The sequence below is a fragment of the Podarcis pityusensis genome (assembly GCF_964106645.2).
Source record: "Podarcis pityusensis genome assembly, chromosome: 6".
NCBI classification, from domain to species: domain Eukaryota; kingdom Metazoa; phylum Chordata; class Lepidosauria; order Squamata; family Lacertidae; genus Podarcis; species Podarcis pityusensis.
This window is the reverse complement of record NC_138030.1, coordinates 60,870,191-60,894,972: the sequence shown is the minus strand read 5'-3', so window position 1 is coordinate 60,894,972 and position 24,782 is coordinate 60,870,191. Positions and strand designations below refer to the sequence as shown.

Sequence of the window (24,782 nt, the reverse complement as noted above, 5' to 3'; positions counted from 1 at the left end):
AATGCCTTCCACTTATTTCTTCTTGTCCCCTACCCTTCTATACGTGCAAAAGTGCTCAGGTTGTCAATTGCTTATAAAGGGCCTTGCCATAGGCTGTGCAGTTGTTGCTCATTTGTTCAGCGGAAACAAGACGTTTCCCTAAAACCCAATGGCTTTATTGTGCTTGTTCAGAACTCAAATGACACTACAGGATTCAGGTATTCCTCTACCTAGTTTATCTATTGCTCTCGTAATCCGTATGAAGAATACAATTGTGCACAATAGTCTAGTGACTAGACCATGAAAATGCACTGGGGTGAACTTTTTGTATTGCTAGCAATGTCTTACCACTTCCCTACACACCTCTGCGATTTGGCTGTTTGTTTGTTTGTCTGGTGTGTGTGAGCGCGTAAATGTCATTGGTACCCATGTGATTTATTGATGTGCTAACTTAACTCTGAAGCATCATGGCAAACATACCACATCTATCTGTTTGATGCCTCTTGTTTGTTTCCTATTCAACTGATCGTTCTTGCTTTTTTCAACCTCTTCTCCCCAAATCTGTTCTGCTGTTTTGGAAAACTTTGGGGGGTTTTGTTTTTGTTTTTGAAATGTTTAAAATTCCTGGCATACAACTTCCATGCAGAAGGATCTATCCAGCCACATCTCCCCAAACAACAAGGCTGAAAACAGCAGCATGGCAAGGCTAGTGACTCTTCCCCTGAAATACTACGTGCCGATCAGATATTGTTTTATTTAAATAATATCCCACCTTTCAACTTACAAAATGTTGACAAGGCTCCCAACAACACAATAATTAACAGCAGCAGCAATTAAAAAGAAAAGAAAAGAAGCATAAAAGCAGGAACAGTAAACTGTGGGTATATTAACAGTTGATACAGCAATGGAATTCTCTAATAAAAAGCTTGGGAAACTTAGCATTTTTACACAGCACCTAAAAGTTAAAAAAATCAAATACACCAGGGGCAGGGGGTTGGAGCTTTCCACAACTGAGGTGCCACTATCAAGATACCAGCATCTTTGATCATCACCTGACTCTTTTGGGAAAGCACTTGGAAATGGTTCTCAAAATAGATCTTAAGGAATTGGAAGATTCATACAGTTTAGAGATAATGGGCTACATTGCTGGATCAGGGCTGCTGTGAACATAGTGCTAAAAATAACATGTATTTTCTCCTGAACTTTGGAAAGTCCTCAGCTGCATCTTACCTCAATGGAATTACTGCTTCCATTGAAACATCTTGGAGGGAAAGCCATGACTGAGGGGGAGGATTTTTCTTCCTTTTTAAAAAAAATTGTAACTTGAAGATGGATTCAAAATGCATTTATGTGTATCACTTGCTATTTCTCTAGCTAATAACTCACCACACAGCACGACACAATTGATCTAACTGCCTTGATTAAAATGTGTTACATGCAAAGTTATATTAGGGGACCTTCTGTGACATGTAATTTAATAACTAATAGTATGTGTTTGTGGGGGGGGGGGGAGTATTTGGTTGTACGTCAGTGATCAACGCACATTTAATTCTATGTGCCTGAATTCAACAAACACCACTGAAAGCCTGTATTAAGAGCTCAGCTATGAACTTGTATATAATGATGTTAATAAACTAGTTTGCTTATGAACTCTGGTGTGGAGTCTGAATTCAATACGCTATTGAACAGGCAAAATATGTACAAATGTTTCAACACAAGCCTAATGTTCCGTCTAAGATAAGCCTCGGAAAAATTAAAGAAAAAATAGACGGCTGCTGCTAATACATTTACACACCTGAAAGAAGCAGGGCATGGCTAGCTTAATTTTTCTATTTGCCCAGTATCAGAAAAAAAAGTTGGATGGCATAAATAAATGAGAAGAAAAGATAGTCCCCTGCCCGCTCCTCCCTGTACTCTCTGCTCTTATTCAATCCTCGAGCTTCTTTTAGCCATCCCGCTCTATTTCATAGTCTGAGAGGCAGCAAGCACAGAGGACAGAGCCTGATATTCACACAATGTCATAGGAAAGTAGTGGCGTAGAATGCAGGTATTGGCATTCCAATCTGCAGGGGCAAGAAAGGCAATGCATACGGAATGAGGAAGTGTAAACCAAGGGAAAGCTGCAGGTAGACACTCTGCTCACTGAGATAGGACTCGAGCAATCAGAAGGAAAACTGAAACCACTTTCTGGCCATTTCCTCACTCACTCAGCCAGCACATATCAACTTGTGTATATCGCAGTAGTATGCAATGTGTAGAAATCTGCACACAAATAAGATTTCTTTCTCCCCGCCCCCCAAAGAAAAAATTGATTAAGCACTTGTGTGAAGGACTATACTAATTACAAAAACAAAGCTACATTGGTCCATAAGGAAAGAACCCTCCAAAACCTGCACCCTGGACAATAACTTTAGTAGGACCAACAAAAATGATGCAAAATAGTGAGTGGACTTTTGAGTTGAAAAACTCTTTATCAGGCTAGATGTTACACAGAGCAAGAGTGGATTAGCAGGATGAGGGAGGGAACTATAAACTTAGCATGCTCTTTAAACCTTGATATATGCAGGCCTAGTATGAAAATTGCATTATGCATGCTGACAAGCTGCTTCCCTTTTAAAAGTAATGTTTCTTCCAGCTGGAGCTAAATGCTACTAATTTAGAGTAATGGGAGGTCTGGACTGCAACAAGCTCCTCCTCTTACCAGTGCTTAGTGTTAAGTTGTGGGTGAACATACCAGACAACGCAGTGATTCTTCAAACAGCTCTTCTTTATTCACAGGCCAGAACAGAACTGAACTGAAGGGTTCAGCCAGCCTGCTTATATAGAGCTCCACTACAATGGAACTATTTTCTGTAACTATCCAATCACTGAACGTCACTTTCAATCCCTTATTTGCATATGTGGACCTGAGTGAAAACTATCTACAGTATCCCCCTGCTGGCCCAGGGTGAGAACTTCAGTACATAACACTTAGATACCTCTTGCAGGACAACTCTGTCCTCTAAATTACAGGTCAGAGTGCAAGCAAATCCTGGGGCTGTCATGATGTCATGAGCATAGCCAGGAAGGGGCAGCTGCCCCCCCAGTCAATAAAAATACATAGCTAACTGAGGTTCTGCCCCCCACCAATGCATTGTGTTAGTTATGAAATCAACATACAAATATCATCTGGATTTTCCTGCGGACTTTGTCTAACCCTAGGGTAGCTTGCTGGTTTTAGATCTTAACATGGATCGCATTATCAGGAAATCATTCCTTACAAATATTTACTGCCTAAACAAATGCATTGCTGACAATTTTCAAATCCCATCATTCTCATTTTTGCTTCCTTTTCCTCTTTCGGCGGTATAATTTTTTATTTTTTTAAAGAATTCTGCTTAAGCAATGGAAAGCCAATTAGTACCTGTTTTTGCAAAGAATTCCATTATCTGTTTTCATTACCAGATACTTTACACAAGGCAGTTGCAATTCTGTTGTTATTACATTGCAGAAAGGATATTGAGTGATTTGTTTTGTTTTGCTTAGAGCTATTAGAGCCATTTAATATCTAGTCAATGGTATAGTTTACATGAACGTCAACTGACAAATCATGCAAAAGAAGTATTTTGTCAGACACTGAAGCATCACTTTCTAAAGCATCACATTTGAGAATAGCAAACATTCTCAAAAGATAAACACAAGCAAAAGGTGTTCTCCTTCCTTCATGCATTGATTCACAGTTTTATTGGCAGGTAATTATGTTTCTGAAGAGCAAACATGGAAGAAAAACAAAAGAGGTTACTGTGCTGCTCTTAACATTTTCTGCGTCTATTTGCAGGGTTAATCTACAGTCTGTGCTTCATGTTGCCTTGTTTAACCCTGAAACATGTAATAAAAATATAGATTTCTGGATGTGCCTTAAAAGCTCAGAAGCAGAAAACAAGTGAATGCCAAACATAAGTTTTAAAGCCTTACAATAGTTAAATAAATCCTGATTCTGACAAAATAACTTACATGTTAAATGTTTAGCGATAACAGCAGCACAACTTTTGTAGCCTGATGAAAAGCTTTTGAGTTGACTGGGACTTCCAAAAATACATGTACTGTAAAGGATAACTGTGATGTTGACATCCAAGTCACATGATCTCTCAAACAAAAGATAAAGTTAAGTTCTCTGGTATTTGTTGAACTGCTTTCAAGATAAGGCTTTTGGAGCAGTTGGACAAGTGCAGCATTTTTTTAAAAAACAAACGAACAGTTGTGTCTTATTATGATTAGTTAGAATAGCAAGACATTAGACCAAGGTCACCAACCTTTTTGGACTAGTGGCCCCATTTTGAACTCTGATGCAGAGCTAGGGATGCCAGACACAAAAAAGGGATGCCATGCAGGGGACGTAACACAAAATGGCTACCACAGGGAGTGGGGCATAAGACAACCACCCATGACAACCTTATGCTTACCATGGGAAGTCAGCTATGTCCTGCTAGTCCCAGTAATGGAGATCATACACACAGTGATGCTTTTGCTGCCTAATAGCAACAGGGAGCATTATTCACTACCAGGAATAATATACAAGGCGGCCACATCACTTTTGTTTCACACAATTGCCTAGAAGGTACCTGCACATTTTGCATAATAACTTTCTATCCAGGAGGGCTAGAGACTTACCTTTTTAAAAATAAGTAAGTAAGTAAGTAAGTAAGTAAGTAAATAAATAAATAAAAGCTTAGAATCTTGGGTACCTGCCCACACTGAAAGCCTTCATGGGCTTAAATTCTTTAGACTGTATTATATTCTCTTTTTTACAGTTGTGCTCAGCTGGGATCAGGAATGTGGAAGACACAATTTTAAATCACGAATACGCCTAAAAGCCAGGCAGCTCCAAGAGTGTCCTACTTTTCCTTATTCTACCCAAGCTCCTGAAAAGGGAACAATCACCAAGAATGTCTCCCTTTGTGCTTTTGGATTATGCTACATATTTGCTATGCAAGGTGGCATTCTTGACTACTATTAAAGACTGAAAGAAGATACATGGCATCTTGTCATAGTAGCTGGAGCTCTATTTATCCATGTGATACCACTCTGCCCCTCCCCAAATTTCATGTCATCTCATTAGATAACTCTAATTTGCATTTGAGGGAAATGAATGAATCCTACTTGACCACAATAAAATTCTCTAATATCAATGGGCTGGAGGTAAGTTAAGGTAAGATGTATTAATTTATGAAATGTTCTGCCCTATGTTAATGAGCATAAGTGGGCTAACATGTCTGCCTCAATAACTAGCCCTCCATGCAGAGAGACAAGGGGGCATGGAATCACAGCACTGCTATTTCACGTTCTTCATTCAGTATTTATCCACCTTCAACGTGTGGCTTGCATGCACAATTACAGGACCAATCTTGCGTATCAAATGATTCATACCTTTCTTAGTTTCACTTCTTTGAAATGAGCACAGGGCTAATCACAGGGCTGTGAAGCTAGTGCATCTAATTCTCTGATTGTAGCTTACAAGTCCCTAAATGGAGCATATTAAAAAGATGCAATTTAACAAATTGGGGTTTAGAATTTCCTTAGCACTGAAACAATGAGAAACAGAACTGTTCATCTTTCCTAATATCTCCCAGAACCTTATCTTAGGATAACACAAAATTTGAATTAAAAAATCTTGACAACTATCAAAAGAAGTAACTAACCCAAAAAAAGGCAATTTATGTTGCTCTCCTCCCTGCGACTTGAACATACAAGTAGTATACAAGAAGTTAAAACAGAAAATATAATGGAGCCACTTGTCCTCCCACAAAGGCTCATGAGTTGTTCCCAAATATAAAATCAGCAAATGCTTGGAAGCTACTAAAAAACAACATATATCCAGTATACTTTTGCCTAGTAGCCAGCGGTGAAGCTGCATGCTCTGGCACTGGGGCGGAGAGCAGACGGGGCATGGCTGACGCGCATTCCTAGGGTATGGTGTGCATCCTGGGGGCGCGGTGCCTGCGGGGCATGGCGCCCGGCACGGTGGGACGGTGTGCAGCGTATGTCCAGGGCGGTGGCCGTGATGGTACCCCCGCCCCTCCATTCCTCCGCCAGTGCTAGTAGCTTGATGAAACGTTCTTGAGATGGACAAGAAGTTTACTAGAGTTTGATTCTCACTTCTCTGAGCTTTGCAGGATTGCAGTGTAACAGGGCACTGTGACCCAATGTATCTCCCTTTGCATGAAAGCTAGAAGCTGCAGGGCGGGGACGTGGGAAAGGTCACAGAATCATAGAATTGTAGAATTGGAAGGGACCACAAGGATCACAGCTAGTGACTCGGGGTCAGCAAACTTTTTCAGCAGGGGGCCTGGTACACTGTCCCTCAGACCTTGTGGGCGGCCGGACTATATTTTTTTGGGGGGGGGGGAATGAACGAATTCCTATGCCCCACAAATAACCCAGAGATGCATTTTAAATAAAAGGACACATTCTACTCATGTAAAAACACGCTGATGGGTTGTGAACACCATCTTAAAAAGCAGAGACATCACCTTACCAACAAAGGTCCGTATAGTAAAAGCTATGGTTTTCCCAGTAGTGATGTATGGAAGTGAGAGCTGGACCATAAAGAAGGATGATCGCCAAAGAATTGATGCTTTTGAATTATGGTGCTGGAGGAGGCTCTTGAGAGTCCCATGGGCTGCAGGAAGATCAAACCTATCCATTCTTAAGGAAACCAGCCCTGAGTGCTCACTGGAAGGACAGATCGTGAAGCTGAGGCTCCAATACTTTGGCCACCTCATGAGAAAAGATGACTCCCTGGAAAAGACCCTGATGTTGGGAAAGATGGAGGGCACAAGGAAAAGGGAACGACAGAGGACGAGATGGTTGGACAGTGTTCTCGAAGCTACCAGCATGAGTTTGACCAAACTGTGGGAGGCAGTGGAAGACAGGAATGCCTGGCGTGCTCTGGTCCATGGGGTCACGAAGAGTCGGACACGACTAAACGACAACAGAACACCATCTCATCTCCTTCCTAACAGTCCTGCCTTTCTTGCCTCTTTGATGCCACCTAGTCAAATGCCAGTGGGCCTTTGCTCCTCTTGCAAACAGGTCAGCTGCCTGGCACCAGACTTCTATGACATCTGAGGACAAAATTCAGAACCCAGAGGATAATGCATCCTGTGGATGCCATTGCAAGCTCTGAAAGACCTAAGCCAGGCAGGCTTGAAGGCAGTCACCATTTGTGACTTGGAAGGTGACAGAAAATACAAGAAGCAGCATGCTCATCATCACGACTACCCGCTTCCCCCACATTTCCTTTCCTAAGGAGGACTGCTATCTCATACATATTTAGCTGTTCAGCTGGCTGCTTGTGAGCATCAAAACAACTGCCACAATGCAAGAATGCTCTGGGTGCTGTATTTTAAGAATGACAAAATGATCTGGTCAATGAAGATGATCAGCAGTATGGAAAGCAAATCCTATGAGGCAGGGTTGAAGGAGCTGTGTATGTTTAGCCTGGAGCAAAGAAGACTGAAGGTTGGGTTCACAATCATGACAGCATTCTTCAAATATCCCAGGGAGTGTTACACAGTTGTAGCCAACTAAGTTCCATTCAAGAGCAGACTCACTGAAATGCATAGACCTAAGTTAGTCCTGCCTAATAACTTCAATGGTCTAGTCCAAGTAGAAATAACCATGGGTACAACCCACATTCTCTACTGTCCTAGAGGGCAGGATTAGATCTAATGAGCTTAAGTTAAGTTATTTAGGCATTTACCCACTCAGTTAACCACAATATCTGGGTGGTACGCGCAACCTTCTTGGCTATAGGAGCAGTTCAACAATCTAACTATTACCTTTCTGAAGACTAGACAACCAATTCTTGGGGATGGTCTGTCTAGATTTCCTGCATGAAGAAGGAGTTGTACCTACCCTTTGATCCCATCTCCTCTGGGCATTTAGTTATTCATGCAGAGTAACAACTGCTGAGTGTAGAGAGCTTTCACACCATCAAAAAACCCTGCAGTGCTACATACTTAAAAATAAGGGAATTGGGAAGAAGAAGAGTTTGGATTTGATATCCTGCTTTATCACTACCCTAAGGAGTCTCAAAGCAGCTAACAATCTCCTTTTCCTTCCTCCCCCACAACAGACACCCTGTGAGGTGGGTGGGGCTGAGAGACTTCAGAGAAGTGTGACTAGTCCAAGGTCACCCAGCAGCTGCATGTGGAGGAGTGGGGAATCGAACCCAGTTCACCAGATTACGAGTCTACCACTCTTAACCACTACACCACACTGTACACATTGGGAAAAGAGCTGCCTACATGTTTCTTATCCACTTCCTCACTGCTAATAAAGGGACAGATGCTTTAGGTAGATTAGGAAAGAAACAGAGTAGGCTGATTGTTGATCACCACCCTGACAGCACTGATTAAACATGAGAATGATGAAGACATCCCCCCCTTCCTGATAAAATCCTGCATTAATGACATAAGCAGCTGGATAAGCAGTTCCAAGGGAAGAATTGAGCAGAGAGGAGGAGTATTTTGAACAAAAAGACACACATACACGGTTGCCCCAAAAGTTCAAAGACATTCTTCACAGAAATGCAAAATCCTCCCAAATTAAATGGTGAGAGCCCATATATGATTCCTACAATTCATCATCACTTTGTAGAGACACAGGCATTAAGCTATTTAATTCACCAATGAGTAGTTTTAAAGAGAAAACGAGATTCTGAATTGCACAGAAATCTTCAACACGTAAGATTACATATTCAGAGCACAAGGACCATCCAAAACAATTGCATACTGAATTAAATTGATGTTGTGAGCTGTCTTGGGGGACTAAGGAGATGCCAAGAGATAGGATGAAAATAAAACAAAGGGTTCTCTGTAAGTCAACAGTTTGTATTATCTTTAAATTACTAATTGACATTACAGACTATTTTATCCTATGCAGTTTAGATTTTTGATCAACCAAAAAGGGCCCAATTTTACCAATGTTATGTCTATATTTCTGTGAAATCAGAAAGGGTTTGGTCATTGCTTTGTGTCATAGCAATTGCCCCTGGGGAAATATCTATGAACACTTCACTAGGAGTAAACATTTCTGACCATGTTAAAAAACAACAATAGGGCAGACATACCCATCTGCCAAGCAGTGTAACTTCTAATGACCCATGTCTGTCATCCTTGAGAAATCTCAGTGCATTCTGGCATAATCACTCAATAAGCCCTATGTAGGTCAAGGTGTCCTCAATGCCATGGTACCACAATATTATTGTTACCAGAATTACTTTTTAATGAATGAAACTTCATCACAAATAACTAGACACATCCCTTACTACTGCATAAGACTACATGTTCCGCAAAGTCCCATTTGCTGAGAATTGAGAACTTAAGCAAATGAAAACCAGTGAAATGCAGTGCTCCTCATGCTACAGAACTCTTTGTTTTGCCCAGAGAGCACCAAGCAGTCAGTATCCTCTCTATACAAATAGTCTGAGACAGTCCAAGGCAGGATACAAAGCCATGGTCCAAAGCCATGGCAATACTACACAATAACGGAAAGTATACATTTTGTCATAATTTTTCTCTTTCTCCACAGAGAATCAGCAAGCATGTTTGGCAACAATGGTGATGCATTTACAGTGGTACCTTGGTTTATGAACTTAATCCGTTCCGGAAGTCCGTTCTTAAACCAAGGCGTGCTTTCCCATAGCAGCGGGGGGACTCAATTTACAAATGGAACACACTCAACAGGAAGCGAAACATGTTCTGCTTCCAAGGCAAAGTTCACAAACCAAAACACCTGCTTCCAGGTTTGCAGCGTTCTTAATCCAAGTTGTTCATAAACTAAGCTGTTCTTAAACCAAGCTACCACTGTATTAGTATTTCAAACTACTTCAGGCTACCTTTAAGGGAAGTTTATAGCAAAGAATGCAAGACACACAAAAAACCTACAAAATTAATTAAAACAAGTACATACACACACACACACACACACACACACACATATGCACACACATACACACACATATATATAATCTAGCCCGAAAATGCAACTAAGAGTCTAGCAGTCTAATGAAATGGAACTCAAGAAATACAAATGCATCTTTAGAGGCTTCCTAATGGCCTGTAATAACCAGGCCTGGCAGACCCTAGATGGGAGTGCTATCTGGCTAAGTATCATGGTCCCCCTGGTGGTAGCCCAACACTTTAAACACCACATCTCTCTCGTGTAGAAGGGACAGTCCAACTGGAACATGCCCTGATGTGCATGTTGGTAGCAGACAACAACACAGAGGCATAAACCCTCACCAACCATAGTTGAAAACTAGGCTGAAGAGAAGCAAGCAATTTGCCACTTGTTTCTCTTCAACATGGAGTCTACACAGGAGGAAATGAAGCTCAGAGTATAATGCATGTCCTAAACTAGATGTTCTTTGAACCTAGTGGTGCCCCACAAAGAAAGGCCCTTCTCTGTGGGGGAGACTTTTAGCCAGATGTTTTGAGGAGAGCAGATACGGTCATTTGTTGGATGTGTGCTTCACCAGCTGCATTAGTAGCATACACTGCACTACTACTTATAAAATGATCTGTTTCATTAAGGGCAGGTTTATACACTGAAGTAAATAAATATAGCTATTAGAAAAGCTATTGGCCAAAATAGTAAACAACAGGTTATGAGGCAGCATGCATCTATGTGCTTGTGATGTGGGATGAACCGCAAGGAGTGTTTTCATGCCCTGCTTGTGGGTTTCTCAGAAGCATCTGGCTGGTTTTTTTAAAAAAAAATCAAGTTGCAAGATTAGGTAGGACTTTCCAGCAGCACTTTCACAATCTAGTATCAGATTGTCTTTCTGCACTGAAATCACTCTTTAATTCTGCTGTAATGCAGGTAACCCATCACGTTGAAAAACATAAACAGGACACTTTCCAAAAAACTGAGCTGTACAAATTTGCAACATGACCTTTGTTATTGTATAGGTTACATCCAGGAACTGATCCCCTGTGCAGCTCCATCATTACTTTTAATTGTTTTCAGAAAAGATGCTCAAAATACTTGATGAATGGCTTTTGACTAAAAGCGCAAAAAAAACCTGTGGAACCAATTTTAATGGCAGAACATGCCATGTGTTTAATGCAATTTTGCTTTTCATTTGCTCAGGGTAGCCTACACATACCTGCCAACATCTGAAGCACCAAACGAGATACAAATCCCTCAATAATATTGAAAGGAAAGCTATTAACAGCTCAGCAGCACATTTTCATTTTATGCTTTCCCAAATGAATGCTAAAGCAAAAGCACCAACACTTCATGCTGCTGCTGTTTAAGGTTAAAAAGAACCCTCTCTTTTAATAGCCCAGGCCACAGTGTATCATTTCATGCTTCACCACTGAAATTTTGGATTCCTTCAAGGAGGAGGAATTTTAAAAATGTGAAGAAAGGGACAGACGAGCAAGCAGAAAAAGTTTTCCCAAGGCAAATCCAAGGTACGGTTTTAAGGCACACCAATCCACACAAAATGCTGCTGGGAGTTTTGCTTAACAGGTTTTGTTTAATCAGTAAAATGTTCAGCTGTATCAGTCCAAAAGGCAATCTGTGCTAATCAAATTAAGATGAATGGCATAAAAAGCAGAAAACATGCCAGATTCCAGGCAGCATGGAAAGTTTCTCCTCAGCCCTCTTGAAGGGCAACCAGCAGTGGAGGCCAGTTCCCAATGGGACTTAGTAAGGGGAAGCCAGGGAGGCCAACGGTAGGTGGAGCCAAAGTCAATAATAAGCAGAGCTAGAGCAATAACAGGTAGAACAAAGAAAATCTAGTTTCCCCTCCTGCAGAGTTCTACAATGGTAACAACTGAGATTAAGGAAGTTGACAGTCAGTGCTGCCCGCCTAGAGTGGACATAAATCAGGCAGGTTAGGGCAGAATAAGTTGGTGGCCCTAATGAACCAGCACCCACAACACATATAAGGGAAATACCTGCCTCCCTATTATCTAATTGCCACTTCTCAAGGTAGGAGCCAACCTTAATCAGGCCATGTATCCAGCCTATCTGAATTCTTGTGAGATTTCAACCTAATTCTTGTTTTCATGCGATTCTGGGTGATGTTGTGTTCTAAAGATCCATGGGCTCCTTGTCCTTCCTCTACAGGGGCCAAGGGACCATCTATCGTACAAATCCTCATCTAGCTATTTTAAGGAAGCTTTGATCTAAACCAATTAAAGCTCGGCGGCAATATTTTTTATTAATTCGGATTTCATGTTTGTCGCATCCCTTCGGCTCTGGTAGGGCCACATCTTTTAGTCTAATGCATATCAGAACAATTTTGACTTGAAATGTTTTTAAAATAAGTTTTCTTTTATTTAAACCACCAAAAGCCAGGCAGCTGAGAATTAGAATTCATTATTAACTTATTTGCATATTGAAAATTCTACTTCTGATCACTGTCTTGACTCAAGTGACAACATGCAGGCAGAAATAACATAGCTTATTAAATTATGTGAACATAATACGATGGGAGCAATGATCAGTTGTGGCATAAAAGTTTTTCAGCTGTCAGATAAAAGACATTTCAGTCGCTAATTATAAATGGAAGAGTTGAAATCATTGTGGTACATCACTGGGGGGAAAAAGCAATGTTTTGAGGCACACTTGAAAGATCTCCCTCTAATATTAGCATAACTCTCCCCTCAATATATGTCATCTTTCCAGAACTATACATAAGAAGATGTTGGACAGCATAACAGTATATTCTGTGTGTTCTAAACAACAGCACTAGAGCAGATTTGTGAAGGGAAAAATGGTCAAACATAAAATAAAACATACACAATCAAAAACTACACCACCTTATTCACTGCATCAGGTCTAAAAATTAAAACTAAATGCCAGCACTGTTGTAGTAGAATCCATTATTTGATTAAACTAAGCCCACAAGCCCAGTAACAAACACTATAAGGGTCAGGTGCATTCACTTCCAAACCTTTTCACTTCCGAGAAAACGTGAAACATACATTTTATTTGTCATCCCTTATTGCACAGCTGAATAGGTGGAACACGTCTTAATGGCTTATTAAGGAGGAATCTTAAGAAAGTTTTAGCTTTGGGCAGATTATAATTTTTGTTTCATCTGCAGTTGTGATCAACAAATCGAACAAGAAGTGCATTGTGTCTAATGTTCTGAAGAACTCCCTGTTCCCCTGACTAAAAAATAAAAATACAGTGCCAAAAAGCTCACAAAAGGAGGAAAAGCTAAAAGAGTAATTGCCTCAGAAAAGCAGACCTGCTACTTAGCTTTAAAAATAAGTTCTTAGAAAGGGGATTAGTGGGTGACCATGGGGACTGGTAAGGCAGAAGGCAGGGAGACCAACAGTAGATGCAACCATAGCTAGAGGCAGATAAAGCCCGGACTAGTTGTAATCAGAGAGGCTGGCAGGTGGGGGGTGGCTGAGGATGGTGGAGCAGTTCTCCACTGGCCCCAGTGGATCAGCCTCCACTGAAGGGAGGAGCATATGAACATCTCTAGAGGAACAAACCCAAGAAAAGTACTTAGCACACAAGATTGCACACAAGGTCCTACTGTAATGCTTTTTGGATTCTATCTCATTCTGCTTAATGCTACTTTCTTTCCTCCCCCAACGTAATACCATACACATTGAACTGAGTGGATTTGGTTCTGAATAGACATGCACAGGACAGCCCTGTAAGGACATCTAGCCCTGAAGATGAAACTATTTCGATCAGTTTGACTGCAGACAGTAACCTGTATTTCAAGCATAGAACAATCACTAATGGTTTGCCTGGGTCAGAACAATAAACTCCTAAGTAAAGTGAAATGTTTGAACTACCAAAACATCACAGTACTTGTACTATTTCTCCCTTGAAATGAATTTTGAGGTGTGTGTACACTGTCTATTGGAAACTGACTGCACAGAGCTTATTCTGGGAAACGTGCTTACACCTCTCATATTTACAGTCCACAAACAGATTACTGTAATAATTGCAGGAGTTCCAGTGACCATATGCATGGCTGCAGAACCACCACAGGCTTTGAAGTCTCCATGATCAGATTCTTACTGCAGGCATCCTGGGGACCAAGAGGAACGTTCTTTTTTGCGGATGCTCCCAGCTGCATGCCACCATGCTCGACCAACATTACAGGCACCTGCCATACAGGCATTCTCTCCCACTGCAATGCTATAGGAATTATTAGCACTGCTTAAAGCAGGGTTGGGGAACTGGTGGTTTATCAGATGTTCTTGGACTACTACCTCTCTGACTGTTGGCCAAGAAAAAAGAGAGAGTAAGCAATGCAACAGCCACCCATCTACTCACTACTGGCGATACAAGATACGGAATTTTTAAAGAAACCTGGGTTCCCGGGTGCATTCTTTGTGCTCACAGCTGGAGCCTTGACTGCCTGTGCAGCCTTTCCTATCAGCTGGCCTCTATGCTTCTCTCCTAGCCAATCGGAAGAGAGCTGGAAGAGAGAGAGGCACCCAGGTTGCAGGGGTGGCTGATACACATTGGGACTGGTGGGACAGAAGACAGAGAGCCCAAATAGCAGGTGGAGCCAAAGCTAATGGCAGGCGGAGCCAACTAATTCTTAGTTTTGTCCCCATCTTCTGCCTCCTGCTCCCTGCTGAGTTCTACAAGGGGCAACACTGAGAGTGAGCAAGAGAAGGATGCTGAAAGGCAGTGCCACCTTCTGGACTTAGCTTAAGGAAGAAGAGAGGCAGGTGGAGGCTGGCTGAGAGAAGGCTGAGGTTGGTGGGACATTGACCCATTTGCCCTAAGGGACCAGCCTCCTCTGCCCAAGTGGACCACGGAGGGAACTTCACTCCTCCAGTCGATCTGGTAAAGAGGAAATGGGGCAGCTGTTGTTTCCCCAGGCACCCATCCCTACTACATGGTGTAACATGTACTGAGTAAAGTAGTCCAGAATTTCTCTGGACCCAGTGTTAGCAACCCTGGTCACAGGGTTTTTGCTTCACCACAGGGGTTGTGCTGGGGGTTTTTTTGGTCATCTTTATTTGTTAACAATAAAAAATATTTTATTTGTCAACAGGTGTGATCCTTAAATGTATGGTATTTGCAGGTGATACCTCCTTAAGGTTGTGGATATGGATCACCCCATCACACCATTGGCAACAGTGTTATGTGCCAGTTGTGTTGGGCATGGGTGAGGGACTCCCTTGCTGGAATCATGTGAGTTTTTCACAACTGTGGCGATTTCCCAACACGACTCAGCAACCTGGGCTGAGCCAACCATTCTGTGGGGCTGTCAGAAATGGGACGCTGAGCATATGCCATGCTATTTGCCTCTATGAAGCTGTATCCCATAAAAGATGAGGGCATTGTTATCCCCAGCTTGTGGTGTCTGGTATAGGGGTCTTCACTAACTCCATCTATAAACCTGCCTCTGAACAACAGCAGCAGCAGCAGCTTCAGAGGAAATATAAAAGCATGAACAGAGAGATAATGTGCAAATTTCTGCAATTACAGACAATATTCTGCAACGGGTTTTGCAGAACACAGTAAGGTGCTGGCAGGTATTAAGTTTCCCTGCCTTGAACTGATTGTATACTGTTCACATTTCCAAAAGTTCCAGATTCAAAAACAGACATGCAGCAAAATTTTTGTAATATAATTTTCATAGCTGTGCCGGTTGGCTAGATCAGATATTTCTTACTCCCTCTGCAGTGCCATAGTGTTATTTGTAACAGGTACTGCTAAAAAGATGCTGTTTGGGGCCATGCATTCAGCTTACGTTTCAAAGCAGCCTCTGGAATGCATTAGTGGGATATTATAATTTATCCCTGATCAGGCAAATGCCCACACAACCCCCCTCTCCTCACCACCTGTTATGTCATCTCTCTAATTGCAAGTCACTGCAGTGATGCTAAGTGTTTCTCAGTGATAGAGTGCTTCTTCCCTAAGAGATTCCTCCTTTGTAGCTACCCAAAGCTACCTCTTTGTATACAGAATAAAGAGCTTCAAGTTCCACATATGCAGCGTTTGGCAAAGGAATGGCTGAAGCAAAAAGAGAGGTGCCCAAAATACCAAACTATTACTGTCATGTATTTTATAGAGTAACATATTTAGACCCGAGACTTTTGTGTATGTGTGTATTTTACACACACACACGGGAGTTCATACAAAATGTTTGAAACCTACTCACTATATATGTGGCTAGGGAGAGTATATCACACCTCCCAACAAGAAAGAAATAATGTTATAGTATAGCTACACTTTTTGGAAATAGCCTGTTTGTTTGTTTGTTTGTTTACTTGCATGCTGTTGCCCTTACACAATGAAAATGCTGAATGCTGGTTATTTCAACAGCAGCTTTTAAAATTGTATTCTAAACAAAGGCAAAATACATAAGGACCACCATCTGCACTCACATTTTAAAAATGCAGTTTGGTTACAAATAAGTAAGTTTGATCATTATAAGCAACTGTGAAAGATTTATGATGCTCTCAGTTTTGACTCAAATGGATTCCATCAATGGTTTCAAACTTAAAACTTAGCCCAATGCATTTTTTAAAAACAACAACAACACCAGAATTCATCTAGCCATCAATCCTTGCTACATGCAAGTAACTCAGAAAAGAAAAGATAAAATGCTGTTATTCTCATTTACTAATTCCCACTCATTATTAAATACAGAAAACAAGCTGCTGAAAATAAGTACAATATAAATAGATACTTTGCTACGTACCTGGGAAACCCCCTTGTACCATTGCTGTATCGCTATGCACTTCAAGGTATCTGCATTCCTGACAAACATTCAGATGCTGAGAGCAGCTCAAATCCTCATCACACACATAGACAGAAAGAGACTCGGAGCTCGTCTTTCTTCTGACGACCTTGGGCCTGACAGAGAGATTTCCCTCGCCTTAAGGGCAAGCTGTCAGTCCTCTTTCTATTGTGAGATGTGATCAATTATACTTAATTTCAGGCTTGTCCACAAGCCAAATAGTTACGCCTGTCAGCAAAACTGCCGGCACAACTATGCAGCAGGGGAAAGAAAATCCCTGGCTTCCCACATCTGACCCACTGACGCTCTACTGCTGCTAGTGCTGCTGCTGCTGCTGCTGTGTTGTTGCACTGCTGGAAATCACTAATATTCGAATGGCATCCCTGTCCCGAAACACAAGTCAATTTATACACAATGCTGCCCCTTTCCTCCTCAGCTAGCTACACAGCTGATGTGATTCTAAATGACCCGCTCTTAATTACAGCAAAATGGTTTATGACATCCAGTCACATGCATTTAGAAAGGCATGTTTCTGGTTCCAATCATCAATGAACGCCTGTCAGCCTAGCAGAGTTTCGTAAGTATTACCTTTCGGTTTTTGCATTAAATGGGAGATGCAGCAGAGGATCATGTCTGCAACCCAGAAACAAAACTATCTGCTCTCTTGACATTGATCCAGTCCAAATTCTTATCATTGCCCTGTGGATTATAAGGCATTTAATTCCTTGTCAGTAAAATGCAGGAAAAGTGAAACATTTAAATCATTTTAAAAATACTGCTTTTTCATAGCAGTTAAATTTAATCACAAGCCTGCGTAACAGTCATTCAACACTGAGATTTCCTATATATTATTTGCTCTAAATGCAGGGGGAGAATCTGAAGAACGTTTTCTAGGATTCCCTGCCCCCCCCATCCCAAAATACATGGGCATGTGTACATTCATTGACATGCCATCTGCTCAGTGTATTAACAGGGAAAGAGCCAAAATGTTGTTATTGGTTACAACTCTCCAAATAGTTTTAGGGGACGGCATTTTAAGGGTTCCAACACTGCCTCAGCAGCTGTAAAAATCTGTGCACTGGTACTTTAGTCATGTAACACTACAGAGAACGTGGCAGTGCATGCTTGATGAAATCTTACATGATTGGACAGGAATATATTCTTGTATTCCACCACCCTTTATGGAAGGTATGATGAGAAAGGTCATTGAAAGAAAGAATAGGAACAATGCCAACAAAAAATTACTTACAAAAATCCATCACATGAAGATAAATGCACAGCATCAAAATTAAAACCCAAGCTCCTTGCTTACAACCCTGCTTTTGTGTCACTATTGAGAGAATGAAACATGTTGTAGAAACATGTTAAGAAAATCCAATAACTGAACAAAAATTAAATATTGAAAGTCTGTATTTTTCAGAAAGGTTTCTAAAGTTATTTTGCCTTGTCCACATCAGGTTCAGCAATGTTTGCTGGTGACTGCAGTGACATCTATTGGAGACTCCTGTTCACTTTAGGATAGCTCTATATACTGCTATTTTTTTCATCGATCAAATTATTTCCCCCTTCCCCTTTTGAGTCCTACTTGTCCAAAGAAAGGAAGAATTGGAGATACACTCTTCAATAACATTACCACACAGTCAATGCAAGTCAAGTGTCTGTGAACTAATACATCGTCAAATTGGTTAAATTCATATAAACATATAGCAAAATATACATACTATTGTATTGTGTCATGTACAGAAGAACATGGTTTTATAGATTTCTTCTGCAAAACAAAACATATCTAAGAATGGGCTTATTATTAGGCCACCTGAGGTGCTTTAAAGAACATGCAGATAGGAATTCATCCAAAATTGTGTCAAGATTTGAATCTGCTGTGGGTTCAGAGCCTAGCACAGGGATTCAACCTGTGCACCACTAGCAAAATGGAAACTAGCTTGACCAGAAAAGAAGTCTCATAACAAGCTGAAGTCACATGGTACTCCTTGACCCTCTAAAGCAGGCATGGCCAAACTTGGTCCTCCAGATGTTTTGGGACTACAATTCCCTGACCACTGGTCCTGTTAGCTAGGGATGATGGGAGTTGTAGTCTCAAAACATCTGGAGGCCAAGTTTGGCCATGCCTGCTCTAAAAGAAGGACCATGTGAACCTCCTCCAACTCCAGTCAAAACCAGCAGCATGACCAAAGGTCAGAGATGATGGGAACTGCAGTCCAATAAGAAAAGCCCATCTAGACCAGTATCCTGTTCTCACAGGAAATCTGCAAACAGGACCTGTGTGCAACAGCATTCTCCACTTGTGATACTCAGTGACAGGTATTCAAAGGCATACTCCAACACTGGAGGCAGAACAAAGCCTTCATGGCTAGTAACCATTGATAGCCTTGTCTGCCAGGAATTTGCCTAATCCTCTTTTGAAGTCACTGGAGTTGGTGATCATCGCTTGCTTCCTCAGAAAGTTAGAAAGGGATCTACCATGCATCTTCTGCTGTGAAGACTGAAGCAAACAAGTCAGTCAACGTAAAACTCCTTTTCCTCCTTTAGCATACTTCTGACATCCTTGTCAGTCAACAGTTCAACTGCCTCCCCAAGCGGGCTCGTTGGCAATATATGCAATGAATTTGTTACAAGTTTCTTTATATTTTTAGCAATGTGATCTTTGATTACACTGGTCAACAACAAATTTGTTGTCTGCGTTTTTTCAGTTGATTTAGGACGAATCTGATGCACTGAATCCAAAAATCACATTGGTTTTGCTCAATCAGGTCAAGTTTTTGAGCTATGGCCACATGTCATTTTTTTTACGTTTTTGTTCACATGTACGCTTGTGTGGAGCATTTAGAAGAAGTTAGTGGGGGTAAAATGCCATGTCGAATAATTGTTTTGATTGGAAATGATTATTTTAATGACAAGAAGTATTCAGGTCCGATAGTTCTGGGTGATTATGTCGAAAAGGGATCAGTTTGAAGTCATAAAACCTCAAAATCTTCCATAAATTGGTGCGGCAAAGCATAAAGTTGGGGGATCAAAACTAAGTTAATGGGGCAGCCACCCCACGAAGTATCCTGATCTTCAATCAGCACGTCGTCCTGTAGCTCATTGTGATGAAATTCCAGTGCCTATCTTTGGAGAACTTCCTGACATTAGTGACGAAGATGCCTCCAGTGTTGAAGGACATGAAGAAGAAGAAGTGGTTCTTGAAGATGATGCTCCACATCCATTTTCCCAAAGGAGTTGAATGATCTAGTTCGTGACCTCAGCTTGTCAAAGGACTCTGCCGAACTGTTGTCATCCAGATTGAAGGAAAAAAACCTCCTCTCTGACAGTGCTCGCATCAGCTTCTTCCGCAACAGGCATCAAGAGTACCTCTGTTTTTTCTTGGAAGAGAAGGACTTGGTGTACTGTGCAGATATTGTGCAGCTTCTGCTCAAGCTTGGAGTGCCACAGTATGAACCCAAAGATTGGAGACTGTTCATTGACAGCAGCAAGCAATCACTGAAATGTGTTCTGCTACACAACGGCAACCAGTTTGCCTCTATACCCCTGGCTCACTTGAGTACACTGAAGGAGAACTATGAAGCGGTGAAGTATGTGCTGGAGAAAATTGGTTATGATCAGCATAAGTGGTTCATTTGTGTTGACCTGAAGATGGTGAACTTTTTGTTGGGACAACAGTCTGGCTTCACCAAGTACCCATGTTTTCTGTGCATGTGGGATAGTAGGGACCATGCTCAGCATTACACGAAGAAGGACTGGCCTGTGTGGGAGGAATTGGTGCCCTGCAAAAAAAGGAACGTCATCAACGACCCTCTGGTGGACAGAGACAGAATACTCTTCCCACCACTGCACATCAAGCTCGGCTTAATCAAGCAGTTCACCAAGGCTCTGGACAAGGATGGTGACTGCATCACTTACTTGTGCCAGGCTTTTCCAGGATTGACCATGGAGAAGTTGAAAGCTGGCATCTTTGACGGTCCTCAGATCCGTCAGCTCATCAGAGATCCAGAGTTTGCAAACTCAATGAATGAAGTGGAACTGGAAGCGTGGAAGGCATTTGTTCTGGTAGTGAAGAACTTTCTGGGCAACAATAAGGCCAGAAACTACGCAGAACTTGTCAACAACATGCTGACTGCCTTTAGGAACATGGGCTGCAACATGAGCGTCAAGATGCACTACCTATTTTCACATATGGACCGGTTTCCTGAGAACCTGGGTTCAATGAGTGACGAGCAGGGGGAGAGATTCCATCAGGACATGAAAGAGATGGAGACCAGGTATCAGGGTCGCTGGGACGCAGTCATGATGGCTGACTACTGTTGGACTCTGAAGAGAGACCTCCCTGCTGCTGAGCATTCCAGGAGTTCCAAGAAACGGAAGTTCAAGCCCTGAAGTTTGAAAAACGGTGAAGCAACATGCAATTTACGTGTACTTACTTTTATCAATGCCCACCTTTCAGTTTACAGTAAACCTGACCTGATGGAGAGAAATGGATGCCATTTCCTGATTCAGCAGTGCAAAAATACCCTAAATCAGTTGTAGAAATCTAGACAACATTCAAAAAGTAAAAAATTGTTGCCCAGTGTTATTATTACAGGTGGCAAACATTTTCTGTGCATCCAAGTGATGCACAACCGTGGATGTGTGGGTCGTTTTGGACCCAGAAGAGGGCAGAACGTGATGTAGAACATGGGAGGATTATACGTGCTCCTCCGACACGCACGGGAGCTAGGAACAGAATCCCCTGCAAAATAGTCGCCACCTGCATTTTCCAGATTTGGGGCAGGATGCGGAATCAGTCAATATGATGTCCCAATAGGCAAAGTTTGAGCCCAAGCTTTTCATTTTAGAAATTTACTGACAAACTCATAAAAAAGCAAGCAAAAAACAACAGCAGGAGCATATTTTCCTGAATTCAATATGTTTTGAACTTAAGCTAGGCAAGGGGCTTGTTGGGAGCAGAGCCACACACATTTTCTGCAAATACTCCACAGCAGGCACTGTAACTCTGCAACGGCTTGACTTTAACCCCAAAGGTGCGCTCCTCCATTGTCTCCTGAGGTAGATGGATGCTGACAACAACTCTGAAACTGCAGATGGCTCAGATCAACCCGCCCTGCCCCACACAGCAGCTGCTGGAGCTTTTGAGTGAATGAAGGGAAATGGGCAATACAGAGTTTGCTACAACACATACCTAAGCCATCCACCATCACTCCTTCCAATCCTACAATTCTCTTCCCACCCCGCAAATGCAAAACAATTAAAACAGACATTTGTTATAGCAAGAGACCCACACTATGTCCACTGTTGCTTGCTTGCTTTCCCACACAAAACAAATAAACAACAAGTAGGAAGCACTCCCTGTTTTTTCCTTGGTACCAGAGCAAGCTAAAATCTGCGAGATCTGACATTCATTGAAACAATCCTCAGCACTGGCTACATAAATAAGAGAAACTAAAGCCTACGTTTGATATTTACGGATACCATCTACCTCAGAGGACCAATTCCATTTTCATGAGCTTAGTGAAAAATACATATTTTTTCCACATTCAAATTATGAGTATCATAGGAACACAGGAAGCTGCCTTATACTAAGTCAGACCATTTGTCAATCTAGCTCAGCATTGTCTGCACTGACTGGCAGCAGCTCTCCAAGGTTTTAGAAAGGAGCCTCTCCCAACCTTACCAGGGATTGAACCTGAGACTTTCTGCATGCAAAGTAGATGTTCCACCACAGCACTATGGCCACTCCCTTTGGCAACATTTAACTGCAGTTCTACAATGTGCTTACCACACAACAATGCTATTTTAGAAGGCACCATTCTATACAGAGCAACCCTATTCAGAAATTCAGTCGATCTAGTAAAACTAAGTAAGACAACTCACCATCTGTGTAAGTGTCATCTTCTTCCTCCTCATCCTCTTCCTCCGTCTCTTCAGAGCGGGACTTTTCTTTGTAAGGAGGTAGCAATTTCATGGGTGGTGGAGTTTCACTTTTCTTCTGAAAGAGAAGGGAAGCTCAGCACATTATGCAGAAAACCTTCAGAGTTGCTTCCTTCTTCAGCTCAAGAAATCACTTATGGAAGCACAGCTTGGATTTTGAAGTTTCAGAAGCTTCAGGTTCAGTGAAATTTTTGACTGCTTTAAAAACAACACACACCCCACACACTATGTTTCTAAATCCGAACCAAAGAGCAGAAAATGCAGAACATGGATTTCATAGCGGGTTCTGAACAAACACCACTACCCCACCCCGCTAAAGGACTTATCAATATACATACCAAAACCATGATAGCTGCAAGGTTTACCTTACTTAGCTGACAACATCAATTAAAAACATTCCCCCCCCCTTTTTTGACAAGAACCTTAATCCTTTTAAAAACAAATCTGTTTTTGATGTGCTGTTTTGATAATGCTCTATAGGCATGATAGCTTACAATATTTTACTTGGAGCTCAGCTCCATTTCAGATACGTTATACATTACAAAACTTTCAATAAAATTCCATTACCTCACATAAATAAAGGCACTTTCGATAATGATGCATATAGTGGTGCATATCAGTCCCAAAGAAAGGAGCTCAGGAGTACTGCAGCAAACGCATCCAAGCATCTGTTTCCTTGGCTCCAAGTAACTGAATCATTCTTTAGCTGCACAGTTTTACTGAATTATGCTCAATTGCATCTCATGCAATCACAATGCTAATAGCTTGGTGCACTTTAGTAAACAAATGGTAAGTACCAGATGTCATGAGAGCAACGCAAATGGCCGGAAAATCCTTTTTCTACAGGATAGAATGATTACCAAAGGTCCACATGCCATTTTTTTGAAAGATCCCCACCCCCACCTCCTGCCAACGCCTGTAATAAAAGCAACATCTTGAAGGATGTCACAATCTTGTATGAACCATAGGCATTTATACTAATATACATATGATTCTAAATCAGCTTGTGGTTTTTTCTTGTGTCTATATATATAAAACAAATTTCATTCAGCTAAAAATAAAAGCAAGTACTAAACAAAAACCAAAGTAATGTTAAAAAAGGCTTCATAGCAACAAAATTACAAGCAAAACTGCACTCTCTCTAAAATGAAAACCATTCAATCACATGAGCACTATAAAGAAGTTCAGGCATTAGAAGAAAATAAGACTGCTTGGGTAGAGTGCAAGGCTATCTGTGACCGAAACCCAACAGAATTTTAAGGATAAATGGTATCTCATGTACTTAAAACTAAAATTCATTTGGGAGTCTCAAGTTATAATGAGTTACAATGGCAGGTTCGATTTTTTTCTACCTTGAAATTTCTCCTCACCAAGCTGTAACTCCTGTTTGGCTCTACAGGGTAAACTCCATTTGAAAACCGAAGGAGCTCCAGCCCAGAGTGATGGTTGGGTCAATGGGCTGCTATTCTAATAAATACTTATTTTGTGCAGTTATAATTTGTTAGTTGAGTTGGGTGTACCAATGGAAAATCTTGATAAAAACCTAACTAACAGATTCTCCTGAGTTTATATAAGCTTTAGTGCAAAGCTGATCCTTCAGGACTGTGACTAGGAGCCTATTGTAACATGTATTATTATACATATGCTTGACTTTTATTTTAGCGCACAAGACTCAGCACACTGGGATTTTGTCAGTGAGATCTCTAATCATATGCCATCTCCAAAACTCATGTATGTCATTAGCCTTTAATCAAATCCTATGTGCCTGTGTGCCCTATTAGAACTTAAGTGATGGAGAGGAATGCTTACTGCTTACAATAATAAAAAAAAGAAACCATTAGCAGAACAACCACATTTTGCTCCTGTTATGAACAGCCAGGAATACTGCATAATTTAACAGTACAACTTCTACCCGCAAGGCTCATGGAAGATAATTTAAAACTTTATTTGGAAAAAAAAATGCTTGAGAAGCATCTTCACAATAAAATTGCTTTCTTAACTGGCAGCTTGGGAATACCCAAATGTTGAAAGGGGAAGTTGGCATTGCTATAAGGACATGGATTTGATGTACACAATGTAGATAAAAACTGAGCAATGATACATGGACTTTCTTTAGTGATCAGGCAGA

General features: G+C 41.3%; 1 protein-coding gene across 7 annotated transcripts in view; it reads right to left on the bottom strand.

Annotated features, from left to right (window-relative positions):
* PATJ (PATJ crumbs cell polarity complex component) overlaps nucleotides 1–24,782 on the bottom strand; it is a 153,875-nt gene that overhangs the window by 65,484 nt on the left and 63,609 nt on the right. For 6 of the 7 annotated variants that reach the window (XM_081011732.1, XM_081011731.1, XM_081011730.1 and 3 more), the window contains one exon: nucleotides 22,598–22,712. In XM_081011732.1, the coding sequence (XP_080867858.1) occupies nucleotides 22,598–22,712 (115 nt within the window). The remainder of the gene's footprint in view (nucleotides 1–22,597; nucleotides 22,713–24,782) is intronic. The other variant, XM_081011729.1, reaches the window with a different exon arrangement.